Source organism: Salmo salar, chromosome ssa09, assembly GCF_905237065.1.
Source record: "Salmo salar chromosome ssa09, Ssal_v3.1, whole genome shotgun sequence".
NCBI classification, from domain to species: domain Eukaryota; kingdom Metazoa; phylum Chordata; class Actinopteri; order Salmoniformes; family Salmonidae; genus Salmo; species Salmo salar.
In genome coordinates this window covers 129,740,474-129,764,529 of record NC_059450.1, presented here as the reverse complement: position 1 = coordinate 129,764,529, position 24,056 = coordinate 129,740,474, and the positions used below count along the sequence as shown (strand labels likewise).

Sequence of the window (24,056 nt, the reverse complement as noted above, 5' to 3'; positions counted from 1 at the left end):
CAGGGGGACCTTGCGTGCGCTGCAGGATTTTAATCCATGACGGAGTAGTGTGTTACTAATGGTTTTCTTTGAGACTGTGGTCCCAGCTCTCTTCAGGTCATTGACCAGGTCCTGCCGTGTAGTTCTGGGCTGATCCCTCACCTTCCTCACCCACGAGGTGAGATCTTGCATGGAGCCCCAGACTGAGGGTGATTGACCGTCATCTTGAACTTCTTCCATTTTCTAATAATTGCGCAAATAGTTGTTGCCTTCTCACCAAGCTGCTTGCCTATTGTCCTGTAGCCCATCCCAGCCTTGTGCAGGTCTACAATTTTATCCCTGATGTCCTCACACAGCTCTCTGGTCTTGCCATTGTGGAGAGGTTGGAGTCTGTTTGATTGAGTGTGTGGACAGGTGTCTTATATACAGGTAACGAGTTCAAACAGGTGCAGTTAATACAGGTAATGAGTGGAGAACAGGAGGGCTTCTTAAAGAAAAACTAACAGGTCTGTGAGAGCCGGAATTCTTACTGGTTGGTAGGTGATCAAATACTTATGTCATGCAATAACATGCAAATGAATTACTTAAAAATCATACAATGTGATTTTCTGGATTTTTGTTTTAGATTCCGTCTCTCACAGTTGAAGTGTACCTATGATAAAAATTACAGACCTCTACATGCTTTGTAAGTAGGAAAACAAAATCGGCAGTGTATCAAATACTTGTTCTCCCCACTGTATACAGTATGTGTGTGTGTGTGTGTGTGTGTGTGTGTGTGTGTGTGTGTGTGTGTGTGTGTGTGTGTGTGTGTGTGTGTGTGTGTGTGTGTGTGTGTGTGTGTGTCGTCGATTAGCTGGCTATGTCTGCTGTGCCGCTGTGTCTCTTCCTTCATTGGTATGCAGAGACACGTCGTTTGACACGGAGGAATATTACTAATATTTTTCTCTCCTCTCTTTTTTCTCTCTCCTTAGGCAGAGCATGTGGGAGGACGCCCCCACAGTGCAGTAACATCCCAGGCGCGGCACCGGCCATGTCATTAACTGTCACAGTGTGTCAGGCATTACTGGAGAGAGAGTTAGAGAGAGGGGGGACTGTGGCGACATCAGGGACTGAATTAACAAATAGGCTTTGTTCCAAATGGCACCCTGTTCTCTGGTCAAAAGTAGTACACTATAGGGAATATGGTGCCATTAGGGACACAACCATAGTCTTGGAGTAGGAGTGTTGATATACTGTAGGATCAGTTTGGACTGTAGATCAGCACTGTCCACTGTCTCGCTCTTTATACCCAAAATCCTATATATTCTCTCTCTTTATACCCAGCATAATTTATACTCTCTCTCGTTATACCCAGCATCCTTTATACTCTCTCTCTTTATACCCAGCATCCTTTATACTCTCTCTCTTTATACCCATAATCCTTTATACTCTCTCTCTTTATACCCAGCATCATTTCACAGATGTATGGTCAGAGATGGTCTAAGGTTGAGATATTGATTTGCTTTGCTCTGATTGTGTTTGACCTAAAGGGAGCCATCTACTCGGATATTGTGCTTAAATAACTAGTGTTGGATCCTAAAGGGTCATAGTTTACTGTTGGCTAACAAACTTTTTTTGAACTTCAAAACCCAAGCTGTATTCTTTCCCCGACCTGTACCTCAGAGACTATCTGTACCTCAGAGACTATATACACCTTACAGACTACTTGGACTGAGTCATCACACATCCAACACACACACACACACACACACACACACACACACACACACACACACACACACACACACACACACACACACACACACACACACACACACACAGTCAACTGTCACGTGTACTTCCACTACCCCGCTCCGGCACTCGACGTCACCGGTTTACTAACCACCAGTCTTGGCAACCCATCATTACGCACACCTGGCTACCCTCATTACACACACCTGCTCCCCATCATGAGGTACACCTGGACTCCATCACTACCCTGATTACTCCCCCTTTATCTAGCACTCCCTAGCATCACTCTTCAGCCAGTATTGGTTCTGTATTCCTGTCCAGAAGCTCTCTTGTTTTGTATAGCGCTATGTTCGTTATTATTAAACTCACCACCTGCACCTGCTTCCTGACTCCCAGCATCATCGTTACATCAATGCTGCTGTTCTATTATACACAGATCTACTGTAATTTGATCACTCTGTCGTCGCAGAGAATTTTCTGCGTAGCAGGAAATGCAAATTGTAGCGCATTCAAGGTTTTACGTTTGTAATTTCCACTTTAAAAATGTCAGATTTGATTTGCCCTAACAAAAAATGGATCAACCCTTTCAAAAATGTCCATTAATTATAATCCACATAATAATTCACATTTCCTGTTGGTGCAGGATTATTTGCCTGCTGTGAGAAGCATGGTCAAATTAAGATAATGCATCTGTACTATTTATTCAAGTGCTCGACCAAAACACTTATTGATATCGATTATTGTACTGCAATGTTGAAGGAGCTAGCACGTAAGCATTTCACTGCAACTTTTATACCTGCTGTAAACTGTGTATGTGACAAAAACAATTCTCTACAGAAACTTTCAATAGGAAATTATATACTTTACAGTATTTTTTAGAGGATGTGTTTACTGATGCACAATATCAGAGCATGTTTTGTAACTTTATCTTCATCTTAGTTGCCCCGAGCAAATAGTTTTATGAGTCTGGTCTTCCTTCCCAAAGGTTGCAGGCTACCTTTAGTACCTTCTTCATGTGAAGAAATAGGGAATAAATTCATGTAATATCGAAAAGGAAAACTCTGAGCTACTGATGTTTAGGTTTTCAAATTATAGTCCAACTGTCACCAGAGAGAATATGGCAGACATGCAGACTAACAAAGAATAGCTGAGGGCACTTGTGGAGTTCTTCTCATAACATGGAAATGAGAAGTCAGAAATATGTATACCATTACTGCCATTCAATTTCCTGTCCATTAGTACATCACTATCAGCGCTGTGAGAGAAGCCTGTTAAATAATGTTCCTTATGTCCTATAACAAATCATAACCCAGAGAAGCAATTATTATTAGTTAATAATTAACTCACCCAGTTAAAATGTCCACTGTGTAACTGATGAGGCCCGGGATATAAAAAAAAATATTTCCGTCTCTCTTGGTTTCCCTGTCTCCCTACCTGTCTGTCTGACTCCCTCCCTGCCTATCTCCCTGCCTCCCTCCCTGCCTATCTCCCTCCCTCCCTCCCTCCCTCCCTGTCTGTCTGTCTGTCTGTTTGTCTGTCTGCCTCTCTCTCTCCTCTCTCCTCTTTCTCTCTTCAGAAAAATGATTGTGGTCTATGTATAATTCATCATATTTGATTTGCTTAAAAAAAGAGATGCCCCTGCACAAAGGGAAGGAAAATGAAAGATTAACGGAAGTGATTTATTGATGAGAGTAAAATGTATTAGGCTTCAGACAGAGTGCCAGCTAATGCACAACACATTGCACAACACATCTTAAACTGTCTGAATATGGCTGGGATCAGAATAAGAAAACCTAGCTATAGGCCTAGATTAGATACAGCCCAAGATTCTTATTTCAAGGGAAAACAGTTTGTGTCAAAACATCAGCAAATCTAAAAACAATGTATAGTTTCAGAATGTGTTAAAAACCATAATGGATTGTCAGTCCTTGCATCCATAGTTCAATCATAGCTCAATTAATTGGAAAGTGGTACATTTCCCCAGTCTCATCCCTCAGCTTTATAGACATTTGGCTGCAACACAATGGCTGAGGGAAAACAGTTGGTCCTCATATCTGTGCGATAGTGAAACTCACTACACATGAGCACAGTTTACATGATTTGCACAGTTTACAAATCATGTAAACTGTGCTCATGTGTAGTGAGTTTCACTTACTGCCTAGTACACAAGGGTGCAAAACTGTAAACCTCAATGATAAAAACAAAACTGTAAATAAACAACATTAAATAGATTCTACTAATTAGATTTGACATTTCTTATTTAGATGATGTGAAACGAACTAGTTGATGAGGTTCTGAATTTGGAATTGATAGAATCGTAGGATGAATCATCACAGCCAGAGACAATTAAATCAGCAGCTTGAATCTGCTGCTGAGTTCCAGAAAGCTACAGAGAATAATCTCACAACTCCCAAAGTCACATAAAAAAGGAGCATTTTGGTAATTGTTTGTGCGTTTCAGAGATTCGTATCATACAAGGGAAAAAGGAAATGCATTTACTTAGTAAGAGTTTTTAAACTTTCTGAATGTAATAATAAGCATTGTTAAAGACTGGTGTGGAAGAGGATGATGAAGAAGAAGAAGAAGTATGTGAGGTTGTGTGAATAATTAGAAAGGTTCAACCTCTCAATAATGGTCTCACCCCATGCGGTGCTCTGTCAATCCTTCTCTAGGCAGGTCCTAATCAGTCATCTCACCTGGCTGTCAATTATCCCAGCTACAGGGTATTGTTATGTTAGGCACAAGCCAGCCAAAACTTACATTAGTCTTTGCTCAACTTGCCTTCGGAAGAATGTAAAAAAATACAAAATATACTTTACTTCACAGTATCTGGATGTGCAGGACACAGACATTCTGTTTAACATTCAGCCGGTTAGTAAGAGTACTGCTGGCTACCCCTGAGCCCATTTATTAACATCGGACAGATCAGTTAATTTCACCTGTCCCACTGGGCACAGAAAACAATTCAATGTCTATTCCATGTTGGTTTAAAATAATTTAATTGAAATTACATGGAAACAACGTTTATTCAACCAGTGTGTGCCTGTAGGGTGCTCGAAATTATTCAAAACAGGTAGGAGTTTCCAGAATAACGGAAAACTGAAGTCAAGGGCCCACATTTGTAAAGTATCTCAGAGTAGGAGTGCTGTACCCCCTTGTCCATGTAATCTTATTCATTATGACCTAATAGACAAAACAAATCCTAGATCAGCACTCATACTCTGAGAATATTGTTTTAGATGGGCCCTGGAGGTGAGATGATCTGAAACGAGAAGTGTTAAGGTGACATTGTAGGGTAGGCTAATGTAAAATGAACTGTTTCAGGGGTAATACATGTATCTCTTTAAGATTTAAGCATTATTGAAACTTTATGATGCCAAGGTCCGTGAGTTCCTATCTAATCAGAATCTGGCTTGATCTTTATTCAAGGATTATTACCTTTTCAGAACAGCCAAAACTCTGGTGCAAGAGAAAGAGCAACCTTTTACATTTTTAAAAGTAATGAAATGAACTTGTGTATTCCTCTCAAACATGCTGACTCTCTCTCTCTCTCTCTCTCTCTCTCTCTCTCTCTCTCTCTCAGAATTCAATTGACTAACATAAATGCCTGAAGTTACCCATTAAACATTGATTTAATATTTTAGGATGTATAACAGTCCAGCAAAATGTCATGCCTAAATAATAAGCATATTTTGAGAGAGAGAGAGAGGGCGGGAGAGAGACATTGACTGACTGAGTGTGGGCTGTGAGAATAATGCAATGGTAATGTCTCTTGCACAGATTCAGTTCACTGAGGCTGTATGAAAGCAGCTTTTATATACAGCTTTTATAAAGCAGTAGCTCATACAAAGGTTTGGTGATAATGAGTAGAATGGTCTCTAGAGTTAATTAAGGTCTCACATGATATAAAGCCCAGAGAGAAAGGCCAGAATTTGAGATCATTAAAGAGACTGCATATTGTGCATATGTAGCAGATGGGGATCTGTAAAGGTCCAGAGTTTGATTGTCAGAATGAGGTGGATTGGGGGGAAAGAGATACAGCTAAGCAAGCACAGTGACGTCCTTTAAAATGGTCAGCTCAACCACTGGGGTCGTAGTGGAGTACGCTTGGGGAGTGAATGTCGTAGATGAGGATCTGTGAAACTTACAGCATGAAAATGCTGTTATAGAGGCCATTTCCTTAGTTAGTGACAAATATAAACAAATCATTTGTCATTTCTTTGGCATGGTCAGAATAAACTGCCAAGGGCTGGTTGAATGCAGAGGGGAGATGCTGTTGTAGTTTATTTGCGTTTCTGTCTTGCTTCGGTGTACTGGGGTGATGTCGATGTAAATGTGTCAACATATGAGGTGTTGGCAGCTGCATAGGCTATTCTTGTTGAGCGTGGCACCATACTGTTAACATTTTATCCACAACTCTCAGTCCATCGCCGTTGTAATCTACTGGGAAGCCAAAATGTTACCAAACTGGAGATTTAAACAATGATGGAGGATTCTCCAATTCTGGTTTATTGACCCCACCACTTGCCATCGCAGGGCCTACAGAACTAGTTCCCAGCTGCGCCTCACAAAGGGACAGTTTAAAATGTGCCAATTAGGATTATAATTTTGATTACATCATGCGCATAGGCTGTAGTTGTTTTAACGGAATAGCCTGAAATGTTTTTCAGTTCAGATTTACAACACAATGTAGGCATAGAAAGAAGGTTGGCACTGCATCCCTTCAGAGAATAGATTTCTCCAATAACAGAGTATGAGAGACCAGAGGTTGCTGTGTTGAATCACAATAATTTCCTGTCACGAACTCCACAAACTCCTGTCACGAACTCAAATACCTCACATCAAATCAAATCAAATTGTATTTGTCACAATACACATGTTTAGCAGATGTTATTGCGGGTGTAGAGAAATGCTTGTGTTTCTCGCTCCAACATTGCAGTAATATCTAACAATTCATACACACAGTACACACAACCTAAAAGTAAAAGATTGGAATTAAGGAATATATAAATATTAGGATGAGCAATGTCGGAGTGGCATAGACTAAAATACAGTAGAATAGAATATATACATATGAGATGAGTAAAGCAAAAATATGTAAACATTATTAAAGTGACTAGTGTTCCATTATTAAAGTGGCCAGTGATTTCAAGTCTATGTGTATGGGGCAGCAGCCTCTAAGGTGCAGGGTTACGTAACCGGGTGGAAGCCTTCTGCGCCTCCACCTGTTATTTCGGCCTATTGTTTATGAAGTTTTTATTTTATTTTATTTTAATTTTGTTTATAAGTGTTTGTGTCAACACCTGTTTTGTCGCACCTGGACTACTGTTCAGTCGTGTGGTCAGGTGCCACAAAGAGGGACATCGGAATGTAAATGTATACTGAGAGCTAACATTAATAATATGCATGTAAATCTCTCATGGCTCAAAGTGGAAGAGAGATTGACTTCATCACTACTTGTTTTTGTAAGAAGCGTTAACAAGCTGAATGCACAGAGGTGTCTGTTTAAAATACTAGCACACAGCTCGGACACCCATGCATACCCCACAAGACATGCCACCACATACACACATACACATGATAAGAAACGGACTCTACACACGCACACATGGATGTTGTATTGTAAATATGTGATAGTGGAGTAGTGGCCTGTATTGGGTAGTGTTATGAAATGTAATGTCATGTAAAATGTTCAATTGTATATAACTGCCTTAATGTTCCTGGACCCCAGGAAGAGTAGGAAGAGTAGTAATGGGGATCCTTAATAAATACAAATACAAAATAGCCTATAGGCCTTGTGATTTATTTAGTATTTTATTTTATTTGAATGTAACTGTACACACGTGAAATGACTACACGCCAACCTCCAAATACAGAGGTAAAAAGGAGAATGCTTAATTAGTTAATATTAAGGCTGTATGAGAGGTTCTAGACCTACAGTCAGTGTCCAGATTTCAGTTTCTATTTAACCCATCTGAACAGTTGGCTACAGTTCCCTTTACTTGTCATAGGACTAGTTGAAGTCCCTGTCTTGTGACTGTTGAATTTATATAGTGCCTCACAATCACTGCACATAACATAACTGCTAGCATCCTCTTTTACCATTTCAACAAATCTTCCACAAACATGACTTTTCTGTCCCTCCCTTCTCTTTATTTTCAACTCTCCAATTCACAGCTTTTCTCTTATTGCATCAAACTCCGACATTGTCCTTTTTGCCTCTGTGGATCAACCTAAACTTTTCTGTTGTTCCCAAAAGCATTTGGCGATTGGCATGTAAGCTTTTTAGCGTGGGTACAGTTAGGCCCTAAAGCTTACACACTAATGCCAGTTAGCCTAAAATAATTAAAGAAAAACTTCAATGTAGCCTATGTGCACAAAATGTATACATTTATGGATTTTTTAAGGTATTGTTTTCTCTTTATTCATCCTGCCCTCCACCCACCTGCCCTTCATCTACACAATATTTAATGACACTAAACCCGCCTGCAGGGACAGCGTGTTATGAGTCAACCCAGACATCGCTAAGAAACAGAGTAAAGGAGTGATACATAAAGCTCTCATAACGCAAGTTTACTTTGTATCTTTGCTTTATTTGTGTGCTGGTCAGAGGCAGGGAGATGAAGAGGGAGAGGGAGAGGGAAAGGAAGATGGAGAGTCATGCCTTTTATGCTCTCAGGAATACTTAAAAGATGGAGACTCTTACTTAAATTAGAGAATATCAAAGTAATGACACTCAAGCCCCAAACCACATGAAAAGCTGATGAGGCGTGACTGTAATTGTGGTATCATTAGAGAAACCCTGTGAATGCGAGAGACAGATGATTAACATCAACACGCACGTGAGACGTTTGCTGTTGTCTAATTACATGCACATATTCACCCAATGGGATAATTTGGTACATTAAGAACTTCTACAAGAGCAGACATGAGTGAGTAGGTAGGTGAGAGCCATGACAGAATGTTAAATAATTTCTTACTGAACCAACCAACCTCTACAACTGGGAAGGATGTGAGTGTGACATCACCACCCTAACATTAGTAGATTGACTTGTTCTACCCAGCAAATCATAAACTTGAACTTACTCCATTGACTTTAATGTATGACTAAGTTAAAATTCGACTTGAGGAAGTTAGCATTCACTTAGATTGGATGACACAGTATGTCATAGGGTTTTGTAGTCAACTGCAAAAAATAAAGTTGACTGTTTAGCTTTCAGATAACAGAAAAACAGGACACTGGGCTTAAGAACTCCTCTGCCGAGGCACCAGTTGCAGAACCCCTGAAGACCTCTGAAGTCTGAAGTGTCTTAAATAAGTTATCTGCCTTGTGCCTTCTTCAGCCTGCTTCTTAGAGTGACTGAGCTGAAGAGCCTTGTGCTTGGTGACACACGCACACACACACACACACACACACACACACACACACACACACACACACACACACACACACACACACACACACACACACACACACAAACACCAGCCTTGTGTCTCTCAGAGAGACTGAGCCGAGAAGCCCTGCGCCTGCTTGGTGACACACATAGCTCCTGATGGAGAAAGACCCTGAAGCAACATGCCACAGAGAATAAATACTTAAAAGCACCGTCCTCATCCTCCATCCTCCCCTCCGAAGCATCAGAGATTTATGAAACGCCAGCAGAAGCATTGACAGCCAGGAACGTTCATAAGGTTACTCTCCTCGTCTCCCGGCTAATGCTTTCAGTGTCACAGAATTGTTGTGCGTCTACCCCGTCATCCTGATTCATGTTTTATGGAACAGGTTGGCTATTCAAATGTATTCAGATTTCACCTCGGATGTGTTCTGCCAAGAGGCACAGTCATAACGCTGTGATGTGCAAGCTTTGCCGGTCTTGTTTGCTGATGGCGTTTATATCACTTTGTTACTTTGTTCTTGTTCATCATAGCTTCTGTCTAGTTTTCTTTCCATCAATCAATCAAATAAATGTATTTTATAAAGCTCTTTTTACATCAACAAAGTGCTTAACAGATATACTAAATACCCACTCTGCACAAACTGGTTGAATCAACGTTGTTTCCAAGTATTTCAACAACAAAAAATGTGTATGATTACGTTGAATGAACATGGAAAACAGATTGGATTTGCAAAAAGTCAACAACATAAAGGACTTTTGGGAATGTATGTGTTTTTTTCACCCAACTTTTAACCTAAATCCAATAACATGTTTCAAATATTTGTTGATTTCATGTTGAATTCACATTAGTTATAAAAATAAAGAGAGTCGCACACTCTCTATGTATATAAACTCCCAGTAATTTATTGGGTAAATCACCAATGTTTCGGCATCACTGACACTGTATATATATATATATATATATATATATATATATATATATATATATATATATATATAAAGAGAGTTGCATACTCTCTCTCTATATATATATATATATATATATATATATATATATATATATATATATATATATATATATATATGCTATATATATATATATATATATATAGAGAGAGAGAGAGAGAGAGAGAGTATGCGACTCTTTATTTTTATAGCTTATTTTTTTATTCGCCTTTAGTCAGCACCTCTACATAAAATAATTTTCTCTGCGTGTGCGTCAGCTCATGCTTTTTATTCAAATTCACATAGGTTGACAACTCAATCAAATATAAATCAAAACTGGATGTTGAAATAACGTCTGTGTCCAGCGGGTATAGAGTACTATGTTCATTAAGGTTAAGTGTTTGCACTCTATTTACTGTAACTGAAACACATCAATATGGAATGGAAGTTGGGCTAGTGCCCATATGGTTATTGTTTGCATTTACCAAGAACGATAAGCTGCACTTTTACTCTTTGATTGGCAAAGAACAACAATGCCAGTTGTTTTTTATGCAGTCTTAACTTAGCTTAGGTACCAGTCTCTTCAGCTAAGCCACTCCCTGTACTCCGTGTCATGTGCCAAAGAGACTGGCCTTTCTGCCATTTTCAAATATGAACGTTCTATCATTAATGAGCTTGAGAAGAGCAGAGGATTTTAATTTGTTACTAATGCTATTTGAGGCTCCACATGTTTTCATGCCATGGAAAATATTAACGTTATTTGAAGCAATGAATGAAGTCATAAATTCAGAGCATATTGAACATTGAGATTGGATCATGTTTAGAAAGGTACAAAGTTTTTGTCAAATTAACGTAAGAAGTTGACATTTTTAGCATTTTAGCTAACCCTAACCCTCTTCCTATCCTTTACCTAATTATCCTAACGTGATACATTATTATCCTAACCTGCTACGTAAGTTCTCCTAACCTGCCACTAAAAGTCAATTATGACGTTAATTTGACAAAGGCTGGATCCCATCTAGCCAAGACCTTTGGTAATGACAAGTAGTGGGAAGGAGTGGAATGTTAGCTAAAGAGACTTGTAGTCAGACTAGTTTTAACTACAGGACATGCTGGTTCAGTGTTATTCTCTCTAACTCTCTCTTCTCTCAAACTACTTAATTGGATGATTCCTCTGAAGAGGACATTTTTTTAGAGCCTTGTTGCTTCTCTATAATATCTGCTTAGTGGTCTGGTTAGGAAAACACTTGGGTGAAAATACAGAGTGTTGCAAGTTCAAATCCCAAAGAGTTCCAAAGGGTACTTCTGTTTTTACACCTGCCAACAAACCCCATAATGTCAATGATAAAGATGTAGATGAAGTGAATTAAATTAACCATTTCAATCGCTGTGAAGCAAAGATAATAGAAATGTCTGTTTTTTTGTTAGACTTGCATGCAGAGATATTGAAGTAGAAAAATTGAAAATGTATTCTGTCAAACTCATTCAGAGCGCAGGGAGCTCAATTCAGAAAGAGACCAACTACTACACAGAAAAGGTTTCTGACTCAGAGAGACAAGGTATTGTACTGTAAACAGGAAATTGGGAGGGGGAACCATTGAGCAACAAAAACAGGTGTTACACACACACACTCGTTCATGCCAGTTACATCAGGAAACTGAACATTAAAATGCAAAACTGTAGGCTACAATACATCGACCATGGAGAATGAGGCGGGATTATCAGGATGGAATCACATTAAGATATTATTTTCTGAATAGCAAACAGAGATACTGTATACTGTGTATCATCACAAACAAGATTAGATTATCAAACAATTAAAAATGTGAGTATGAATATGAGGGAACCAATTCCTCGAAAGACACAAGACCAACTCCAACCCTCCTCTTTGGAAGACAACTATAGACACAGGAGTAGCTATAAATCATCTGAGCAACTCCAATTCCCTGATTTCCCCCCACTTCTCAGAAAGATACAACAATTCCAGACAGCCACCCGCTCTGGTCTCCATCCTCCCGCCTCATATCAGCAAGCCAAGGTCAGAGCAGCTCATCTCAGCAAAACAGGGTTGGCACGGAGACCACAGTGTCTGCACCTGCAGCACCAAAGAGCATGTCCTCACAGTGAAAACCAAGAGCTCCTGCTCCCCAGAGACAGACTGGGTCACAGCCATGATAGCATCAGAGAGAGAACCCTGCCAAGTGTGCTCCACAGAGCCAAATGTCCCTCTCTTTCTCTCTCTCCCTCCTGGACTGTTCTCGCTCTCCCCCCTCTCTCTCTCTCCCTGAGTGTGGTTCTCCCTCTCTCTCTCTCTAAGTGTTGTTCTTTCTCTCGCTCTCGTTGTCTTTCTCTCCCTTACACTCTTTCCCTCTTTCATTCATTCGCTTTCACCCCCTACTTCTGTTACTCGCTCGAAACTTCTCACCCTGTCACTTCCACTCACTACTCTGACTCCCTGCGTAGCTATCATCCTCTCCCCCTCCATTTCAGTGCAATAACATCTGGCCAAACGGCGCATGGATTATGTCCTGCCACCATCTCCAAGGCAGGAGGCACTGCCACCAGACAAGACAACATCTGGCCATCAGGAACTACACTCTGCCTCTACACACTGACACACTACACTCTGCCTCTACACACTACACACTGACACACTACACTTTGTCGCTACACACTACACACTACACTCTGTCTCTACACACTGACACACTACACTCTGTCTCTACACACTACACACTACACTCTGCCTCTATACACTACACACTGACACAGTACACTCTGCCTCCACACACTACACTCTACCCCTTCACACTACACACTGAAACAATACACTCTGCCTCTTTGATTTCATTGCCAGCTATTGCACAGCCTGGCCATGACTGCAGCTATTGCAGGCCAGTGCTTGGTAAAGGAAAGGTGATAGAAGATAGAGGTTAAAAGAGAGAAGTCCTTACCTGCCAGAATATACTGTCTATTGTGCTCCCCAGGAAGCCCTCCCTGGTTTCAGACGACAGGAGCTTGGGTCCCAGGATCGTCATGAACTCATCGAAGTCTACCTGCCCGTCTCCTAGACACACAGTATGACATGTCTTATTCACAAAGTTTGATTGCAAATCAGTAAGAAGGACAAGAACTATATGTTAATTTGAGTCTGTGTTCTTTCCATTCTATACCTCTACTCTCTCCTCCCTCTTCTTCCTCATTTCCCTGCAGACGAGGTTATGTGCTGCCCATGCAGGGTAACTCAATCTGCCCCTTCACTCTTCCTCTCCTCCTTCTCCCCTGACAGGGGTGACCTCCTTAAGGCACGCTGGCACTGTCACATTTGATGCCATCGATTGTCCCTCTCTGTGCCCATGCATATGCAGAGTGGCATCCTGCCTCATAACTGGGGACAGTCAGCCAGTGTAGCCAGTGCAGTCAGGGCCCTTGAGCTATCGTGATGGATGGATGAATGGATGGACGGACGGATGGATGTGATTTAAACCATAAACACTTCCTAACAAAAGCAGTTGATGACAGGCATCATGTATTACAAACATTACACCACTATAAAAAGCAAATGGAGCAATTGCAATGCTGAGATCTCGAACAAAGACCACAAGCTCCTAAGCAATCCACCAAGGGCATTCTGCTGAGCTGGATAACAATCTGAGGGATCGTTCTGAAAGTAGAACAGATTATCAGATCAACTCAATGAGTCAATCCATATTTTATAGTGATCAGCTGGACTTTTGCAGCTGCTGCTCAGAGAGAAAGAATCAATGGCCATCCGTGAATGTGTCACGTGTCTCTAATTCACACAGCTGCTAGCTTGGCAAAGACATAATAAACACCCTCAAATCCCATTTATCTGGCAATGTTCTTGGCTATGGATGCCTCCTCTGTTTGATCACCCTGGTCTTTTGTGTTGTGTCTACAGACATGAAAATGAGATGAGATTGAAGCAAATTGCTTTGAACAGAACACAAATGTATGTTTTTAAAACATCTCTCACTGTAATAATGGAGACTTAACAGCAACAACAATCCAGCCAACCCTTCTTATCTTGGCTAGCGAGTTTATCTCCTTCTGAAGGAACATCTTCACTCAGTCACAGCGAGTGAAATCAACTGACGATTTCAAAGGCATCGCAGATGAGAAATGGTCCTCCAGTTCTCCCCCTCTACCAAACCAACAGGGACTCATATATTGATTGCTGTCACACCTCAGAATGTACAAACAGTATCTATAACAAATATGACAGATAGGTGATCCTAGATGTTCTAACTTGCCATAGCAGGAGACGAAAGCAATATTTCAAACAAACCTTTAATTTGATAGCAGGTATACTTTAACAGGAGGAGAAATTGTTTTGCTATTCATTTGTATCTCAAGTGGAGAAGCAATAGGAAGCAGTCCACATCTTTGAGCATTCAGTTATCACCTTTCTATCCTTCTCTGCACCATTCCAACACACTACAGTTTTTATTGCAATTCTGCCAAACAAAACAAAACAAACAAACAACAAACATTTGAGTGGAGAATGCAAGGTATAAAAAGACTAATGGGTGAAAAACTTGAATATTTTTCAATGATGTAGTGTTTGAAACATAAGGCCAGCAAATGCCATGTTACATAATGTGTATGGCTATTACAGTGGACACATCTAATGTTTCCACAGAAGGTGATGGCTTCCAATTGAAGAGTTTATTTCCAAAATGCTATAACCACCAATTCCTTACGTGTTTTTCATCAGAAGTGATTGCTTATGGGTACCTTCATGTATACCCATGTGTGAAAATGAAAATGTGTTTTTTGCAAAACGCTAGCTTATTTCCATTGTTTAGCTGGAATGGAATGGTCGTATCCTGTATATTTGACTGTGATATGTGGTTGTCTCACCCAGCTATCTTAAGATGAATGCACTAATACTGTAAGTCACTCTGGATAAGAGCATCTGCTAAATGACAAAAATGTAAAATGTAAATGTTTTACTTACAGATCTCGTATTACTGTATTGAAAACATTTGTAAAATGTTTTGTTAAATATGAATGTCCCAAATATAGCATTTTTACAGTTCTTTATAAAAAGTAGTTATTTCTTACATTTGACTGTGTAAATCTTAGAAGTAGTACTTATTTCTCTGAGACTGAGGCAGATATGTAGCATTTAGCAAAAAACATGATTATTTGTCTCTCTGAAATGAAACCATCAAGTGATAGATTAAAAAAAAACACATGTATGTCATTGAACAACCCCATGTCATGATTAGATAGTGAAAAAACACACCAATCTTTTTCATAAGATCTTTAAACAATTAAAGCCTGTACCCAAAAAAATGTAAATGTAGAGTGCCTTTCGGAAAGTATTCAGACCCCTTGACTTTTTCCACATTTTGTAATGTTACAGCCTTATTCTAAAATGGATTAGATTGTTTTTTTCACCTCATCAATCTACACGCAATAGCCCATAATGGAGAAAAAAATTGAAATATCACATTTACATAAGTATTGAGACCCTTTGCTCAGTACTTTGTTGAAGCACCTTGTCAGCGATTATTCTTCTTGGGTATGAAACGCTACAAACTTGGCACACCTGTATCAGGGGAGTTTCTCCCATTCTTCTCTGCAGATCCTCTCAAGCTCTTTCAGGTTGGATGGGGAAAGTTGCTGCACAGTTGTTTTCAGTTCTCTCCAGAGATATTGGATCGGGTTCAAGTCCAGGCTCTGGCTGACCCACTCAAGGACATTCAGTGATGCTGCCACCACCATGCTTCGCCGTAGGGATGGTGCCAGGTTTCCTCCAGTCATGACACTTGGCATTCAGGCCAAAGAGTTCAATCTTGGTTACATCAGACCAGAGAATCTTGTTTCTCATGGTCTGAGAGTCTTTAGGTGCCTTTTGGAAAACTCCAAGCGGACTGTCAAGGGCCTTTTACTGAGGAGTGGCTTCCATCTGGCTGCTAGCATAAAGGCCTGATTGGTGGAGTGCTGCAGAGATGGTTGTCCTTCTGGAAGTTTATCCCATCTCCACAGAGGAACTCTGGAGCTCTGTCAGAGTGACAAGACCCTTTCCCCCCGATTTCTCAGTTTGGCCAGGCGGCCAGCTCTAGGAAGAGTCTTGGTGGTTCCAAACTTCTTTGATATAAGAATGATGCAGGCCACTGTGTTCTTGGGGACCTTCAATGCTGCAAAAATGCTTTGGTACCCTTCCCCAGATCTGTGTCACGACACAATCCTGTCTCGGAGCTCTACGGACAATTCTTTTGACCTCATGGCTTGGATTTTGCTCTGACATGCACTGTCAACTGTGGGACCTTATATAGACAGGTGTGTGCCTTTCCAAATCCAATCAATTGAATTTACCACAGGTGGACTCCAATCAAGTTGTAGAAACATCTCAAGGATGATAAATGGATACAGGATGCACCTGAGCTCAATTTTGAGTTTTATAGCAAAAGGTCTGAAACCTTATATAAATAAGGTATTTATGTTTTTTGTTTTTATTAATACATTTGCAAAAAATGTCTAAAAACCTGTTTTTGCTTTGTCATTATGCGCTATTGTGTGTCGACTGCTGAGGAATTGTTTTATTGAATCCATTTTAGAATAAGGCTGTAACGTAACAAAATGTGGATAAAGTCAATGGGTCTGAATACTTTCTGAAGGCACTGTAGACCTTCTCTGTCAGGTAGGGACTGGCTTCAGCACAGAAACCACCTGTGTGACCTACTGTAATCACATGTGTTGTGTGTGTGCGTGCATGGTGCGTGCGTGTTTGTGCATGAATGTGTTAGCGTAAATATGTGCAATACGGTGTATTAAGATGAAATGGAGCAAGGGACCACAGCCAACATGTTACACATCTACAGCTTCGAGATAGATATTGCTACAGTGGGACTATAGGATGTGTTAAGTGCTCTTCCGGTGTGTGTTTGGATAGTAGGATCCTTCATGCTTATTTAAAGTGTAAAAGTCATGATTTGAATGTATGGTGCGAATGAGTGCACATTTCTGTGTGCATATAATGTACCGCATGTACATGAAAATGTGTGTGCATAATGGTGAATGAGTACTCATGTAAATGTATTGATTATGCTTGTGATTATGTAGTCATAGGTAGGCCCATGTGTATGAATGTGTAAAAAAGGAGGAATGGGATCTATTTATGTATATGTGTGTGTCTGATAGTGTGTCTATGACCCTGTCCCTGTCTTTGTGTGTGCGTGATCATGGTGTGAAAACAGGAAGGAAGGGATCTGTTTATGTTTAAATATGTGTGTGTGCGAGTAACAGAGTAGGTCCCGTTCCTGTCTCTAACTGGACTCGAACATGGGACCTTCTGTTACACGTGCAACTGCATGTGTCTGTGTACTGTAAATGTGTGAAATGTGTACTGAAGGTAACTCACCATCCATGTCTAGTCTCTGCATGATGATGGCCAGCTCCACCTCACTGGGCATGTATCCCAGAGACCTCATGGCCATGCCCAGCTCCTGCTTGGAGATGAACCCGTTCCCATCCCGGTCCAACACTCTGAATGCCTCCCGGATCTCTGTCAACACAAACACACACAAGGAGAAGGGAGAGGAGAGGGAGCATCCACCATGGTTAGGGATTCTTTTAGCTCTGTGCCTTAGCTCAAGAACAAGGCAAATGACATCTGCAATAACCGGTAGGCAACTTTTATGGTGGTGTCAAATAAGCTTTCCCTGTGTGTACGACAAGCCGCTGTACTGTGTCTGTGTTACTCCTTCCCTTCCGTTTTTAACATACCCGTCAGCGCTGAGCCTAAAAGTCAGCAGGCTCCACTGTGCTTTTAAGAATTCATATTTTATTAGTGTGTCTACAGAGAGGAGAGGTCTTATGACTGGGAGGCAGTAAGCAGGAAGAATGAGACAGAGAGAGAGAGAACTAGAGAGAGAGACAGAGAGAGAAAGAGAAAGAGGGATAGAGAGAAAGAGAGAGCGGGGAAAGAGAGAGATGCAGAGAGATTGAAAGAGAGAAAGGCAGCCACGGGTATTTTTAATTAAAGGTAGAATTTCAGATCTCTAAAGGACACTATGTTTGCATGGTATGCTTCAGTACACTACTGAATACTGAATAATTTGAAGATGGGTACTACTGGAATACATGGCTTTAACTCACCAGGACCAGGGAGAGAAAGAGGAAGTTACCCAAGACCCAGTCTAACTCAAACATGAATGAAGTCCAAACGTGTTCCAGATATGGGATGCAATGTCATACACTTTTTGAGAACACAGGTGCTAACAAGAACATGGATATTACGGGTCCAGTCTTGAAAAGACCATGCGATAAACAAAGCATAGTGGTGGTAGAGTTCTTGGCTGAAACCATGAGAAAGAGCAAACAACAGGTTAACTTACACTTATTGTAGTCCAAAGATAACCCAAGCATGAAGTAAAGTTTCATCCTAGAGGTAACCTGCCCATGCTGCCAATCTTTAGCCTATCCTTGGTCAATCATCTGTCAATCATCTACTGAGAAGCTATCATTCCTTCATAGCCAGTCAGGGGAGTAGAAATTATTTGGTGCTCTGAGGTGCAAGGAGGACAATGGTGTGTAAATGTAATGGTTTTTCTCTGTATTTAAATCACCTCGTAAAATGAGAAACTATATTTCGGGTCATTAAAAGCACTCAGATGTTACTGAGGGCTCAGGTTAGTCATTCTACCAGCCTCTGAACAGTATTTTGTTATTCCCTGCTTCCCAAAACATCTGGCCTGAGCAAACACACTTAGCCATTATCATTCATAACGCAGTACAAAAGCTTGTTCCAACCAGACGCTTGCTTTAGAGAACACACACACACACACACACACACACACACACACACACACACACACACACACACACACACACACACACACACACACACACACACACACAGAGAGAGAGAGAGAGACACACACACAGCATAACACAACAAACAGAGAACAACACAAGCACAATAAAGGTGTATGGATTTATTTTGGTACACTGAAATGAGCGTCTCATGAATAAACCCATCAGGAGGAGCAGATCAGAACAGAGCAGTGAGTGAGCCTTTGTGAGCCTTTGTAGAATAGGTTCCTGTGTCTGAGGACTTGGGCCCATTTGAACACAATAACAACATTCAGACCACGTGTCATATATTCATACAGATCTCTTCCGCTATTTTGCTATTTCACGCACCACTGCTCCCATATCCATTAGGGCCATCTTCTGATGCTCTGAAAACCAAAGCTTTACCGCGGAGAACGATGCCAAAGAATGGATGACAAAGTACTACCAAAGGAACAGGAATACCTAAGGAAAATTTCAGACAGAGAAATAAATCAGAGTAAAAAAATACTTTAGAGCCACTTCAACAGCACCATGCTTGCAATCTAGGCCGAGTGCATCAGCACACTCATGTTCAGTAGGGCACACCGTAGTAAAACTTTTTACAATGTAAAACTTAAATATTTGTTCTAATTGGACAACTTCAAGTAGTAGCTCCTGGTTTGAAAACATTTTCTCCCTACTAAACACGACTTATCCCTACTTTTCCAGTGTTTATAATGAGTGATATTTGCTATGTGATATAAAGTTAGTGCTGTCGGTGCTGTATGTCTCTGTAAAATCTAATCTCATATCCACATCTTGCCTGACCTTTCAGACACAGCAGCAGAAGCAGTAGCAGCACAGATCGACAGAGGCAAGACTACCTGGTACACAAAGATCTCTAGCCAGACCAACATCTATTCTACACGCTGCAGCGTTCAGAGCACTACACACACACACATACCAACCACATACAAATCAGACAGTCCACATCACGCTAGCAGAACAAGACACAAAGGGAAACTACATCCCCTCTCCAACAGGCTGAGAGGTTAACAATGTGTAGCTGTGCTAAAGCTGTCTGACGACAACGTGCCGTATGTGGTGAGTCAGATAGTGCAGTTACACTGTATCACTTTAATGGCCATAGATAGACACTTACAGGTAGGAACACCAAATTGCCTCAGTAAATATCCCCATGGTGGAAATGGTGAACATGCTAAATGGTAGCTTTGTGTAAGCTACTATGGATAAACTAATAAGCCAAGGAGATGATTGCTAATCATTACTGTAGTGTAGTGTGTATATATGATCAATAACTTTGTCTTTATTTCTGCTGACAGAGGTGCAGTATATGCGTATTTGTCTATTGCATTGATTGACCTTATAAGGACCTCCCAATAAGAACTATATACATTACCCAATTCATTACATTTACCCAATACATTACCGCTGTCCCAAAACAACTTAACAAATCAAACTAGAGAAAGCCATGCAGTGCAAACTGCCAATATTGCTGTAGCATAATAACATCACTCCGACTTTGACAAGAGTAGGTGGCTATTAGCTATTTACGGTGCACTCTGCATCCAATTTTCCATAGACACCTTAAAGGAAAACTTTCAAAATACAGAAATCGTCGCTGTATGATACATTTTGCATCATGCAAAATGTATCATAAGGTGACGATTTCTGTATTTTGAAAGTTACATATCTTGAAAACCTGATTGCTGACAAGCAAAACATTTTGGGACTATGTCAACAATGGACTACTGAAACAAATGCCAAAAGATAGTTTTAGGGTGGAAGTTTCCTTTAATGTGACATCATTGGATTAATACAGTATTTGTGGTTGAAGCATCTAGTGTAGTTCACTATGAGCACTGTGATGATGTTATTCATTCCAGCAGAGGATAGGATAATATCGATCAGGCCTGGGCTGGGCTCCACCTCCGGCCTGGCCAGTGGCGTGATTAGTCTCAGAACGACGTACAGAACACACAAAAGACAAGACAAACACAGACTCATAAACACAGACTCAGCTACTGCCTCTAATTAATGTCAAAAACAGAGAGAGCAAAAGCCCATGAATCGAATTCTACTGGTGTGATAAGTGATGTTAAGAAAATGTAGTCATAGTTAAGAAGGTTCATAGTTTATAAAGACAACGGTTTGTTGGCTCCAGCGACAGGAGCAACTGTTGTTTGTCAATAATTATTTTGACTGGTCCAACCTCACTGATTCATGCCAAAACTGTGTTTAGGCTCAGAATACTGTCTTACTACTTATCCCATTACTATCTCTAGCCTACTGTTTATCCTGCCCATATCAAACACCCAAATCCCAGCCTTCCTCAAAGTCCCTCTATGCCTCTCACCAGCCAAATCCACAGTCCCAGTTCTAATCTCTATCCCCTCTCACCCGAACCAACCAAGCCCGACCCAACCCAACGTAACCCAACCAAGCCCAAACCAACCCAACGTAACCCAACCAAGCCTGACCCAACCCAACGTAACCCAACCAAGCCCAAACCAACCCAACGTAACCCAACCAAGCCCGACCCAACCCAACGTAACCCAACCAAGCCTAAACCAACCCAACGTAACCCAACCAAGCCCGACCCAACCCAACGTAACCCAACCAAGCCTAAACCAACCCAACGTAACCCAACCAATCCCAAACCAACCCAACGTAACCCTACCAAGCCCGACCCAACCCAACCCAACGTAACCCTACCAAGCCCGACCCAACCCAACCCAACGTAACCCAACCAAGCCCAACCCAACCCAACGTAACCCAACCAAGCCTGACCCAACCCAACATAACCCAACCAAGACCAAACCAACCCAACGTAATCGAACCAAGCCCGACCCAACCTAGCCCCAGTAGTACCAGCCCAAGCCCTGAGGGGACTCACCATTTAGCTCCTCCACAGAGATGCTGGCCAGCTGGTCACAGTCGTTGTCCTCAGACAGAGAGTGACTCAGATAGTTCCCCTTGTACAGCAGCCCTGCCGTCACATGGTGGAACGGCATCTTGTCCCTGAGAGAGAGAAAAAGGGTGGGGGGGGATTAGTTTAGGAACAGTTAGATCAGAACACGAGAGAGAGAGAGAGAGAGAGAGAGAGAGCGAGAGAGAGAGAGCGAGAGAAATCTAATGTTATGTGTCACATGCTTCATTAAACAACAGCTGTAGATTAACAGTGAAATGCTTACTTACGGGCCCCTCCCAACAATTTCAGAGAGAAAAATAGATAATAGAAAAATAATAACACAAAGACTAAATACAGAATGAGTAACGGTAACTTGGGTAATTGAGATAGATATGTACATATAGGTAGGGATAAAGTGACTAGGCAACAGGATAGATAATAAACAGAAGCAGCCGTGTATGTGATGAGTCAAAAGAGTTAGTGCAAAAAAGGGTCAATGCAGATTTCAAAGATTTTATTGAGTTACAGTTCATAAGGAAATCAGTCAATTGAAATAAATTCACTAGGCCCTAATCTATGGATTTCACGACTGTGAATACAGATATGCATCTGTTGGTCACAGACACCTTAAAAAAAGGTAGGGGTGGGGATCAGAAAACCAGTCAGTATCTGGTGTGACCACCATTTGCCTCATGCAGCGCGACACATCTCCTTCGCATATAGTTGATCAGGCTGTTGATTGTGGCCTGTGGAATGTTGGTCCACTTTTCTTCAATGGCTGGGTGAAGTTGCTGGATATTGGTGGGAACTGGAACACGCTGTCATACACGTCGATCCAGAGCATACCAAACATGCTCAACGGGTGACATGTCTGGTGAGTATGCAGGCCATGGAAGAACTGGGACATTTTCAGCTTCCATTAATTGTGTACAGATCCTTGTGACATAGGGATGTGCACTATCATGCTGAAACGTGAGGTGATGGCAACGGAAGAATGGCACGACAATGTGCTTCAGGATCTTGTCACATTTCTCTGTGCATTCAAATTGCCATAGATAAAATGCAGTTGTATTCGTAGTCCGTAGTTTACGCCTGCTCATACCATAATCCCAATGCCACGATGGAGCACTCTGTTCACAATGTTGACATCAGCAAACCACTCGCCCATACAATGCCCTATACATGGTCTGAGGTTGTGAGGCCGGTTGGACGTACTGACAATTGAACGCTCCCTCAAAACTTGAGACATCTGTGGCATTGTGTTGTGTGACAAAACTGCACATTTTAAAGTGGCCTTTTATTGTCCCCAGCAAAAGGTGCACCTGTGTAATGATCATGCTGTTTAATCAGCTTCTTGATACGCTACAACTGTCAGGTGGATGGATTATCTTGGCAAAGGAGAAATGCTCACTAACAGGGATGTAAACAAATTTGTGCACAACATTTTAGAGAAATAAGCTTTTTGTGCGTATGAAAACTTTCTGGGATCTTTTATTTCAGCTCATGAAACATGGACCCAACACTTTACATGTGTGTTTATAGTTTTGTTCAGAATATTTAACTAACTATTTAGCAGTTTTATGGCTTGAGGTATAACCTGTTCAGGGTCCTGTTGGTTTCAGGGCCTTCCTGGCATAGAGTCCTTGGATGGCAGGGAGCTTGGCCCCTGTGATGTACTGGGTCGTACGCACTACCCTCTGTAACGCTTTGCAGTCTGATGCCAAGCAGTTGCCATACCAAGCGGTGATGCAGCCAGTCAAGATCTTCTCAATGGTGCAGCTGTGTTGGTGTGTGTGGACTTTGATAATTCCTTAGTAATGTGGTCACCTAGGAACTGAGCTCTCGATCCGCTCCACTACAGCACCATCGATATGGATGGGGGCGTGCTCGGGCCTCCATTTCCTGTAGTTCACGATAAGCTCCTTTGTCTTGCTGAAGTAAGTATGTGGACACGTCTTCAAATGAGTGGATTTGGCTATTTCAGCCACACCCATTGCTGACAGGTGTAAAAAATCAAGCACACAGCCATGCAATCTCCATAGACAAGCATTTGCAATAGAATGGCCCGTACTAAAAAGCTCAGTGACTTTCAACATGGCACCATCATAGGATGCCACCTTTCCAAAAAGTCAGTTCGTCAAATTTCTGCCTTGCTAAAGCTGCTCCGGTACACTGTAAGTGCTGCTATTGTGAAGTGGAAACATCTAGGAGCAACAATGGCTCAGCCGTGAAGTGGTAGGCTACACAATCTCTCAGAACGGGAA

The 24,056-nt window shown here is 41.3% G+C and overlaps 1 protein-coding gene across 2 annotated transcripts in view; it reads right to left on the bottom strand.

Moving 5' to 3' along the window:
* Positions 1–24,056, bottom strand: part of LOC106612817 (calcium-binding protein 8) — a 62,468-nt gene that overhangs the window by 23,908 nt on the left and 14,504 nt on the right. For both annotated transcript variants that reach the window (XM_014214341.2, XM_014214339.2), the window contains exons 2-4: positions 21,778–21,902; positions 17,446–17,589; positions 13,007–13,119 (exon numbers count right to left, since the gene is read on the bottom strand). In XM_014214341.2, the coding sequence (XP_014069816.1) occupies positions 13,007–13,119; positions 17,446–17,589; positions 21,778–21,895 (375 nt within the window). In that variant the 5' untranslated portion in view covers positions 21,896–21,902. The remainder of the gene's footprint in view (positions 1–13,006; positions 13,120–17,445; positions 17,590–21,777; positions 21,903–24,056) is intronic.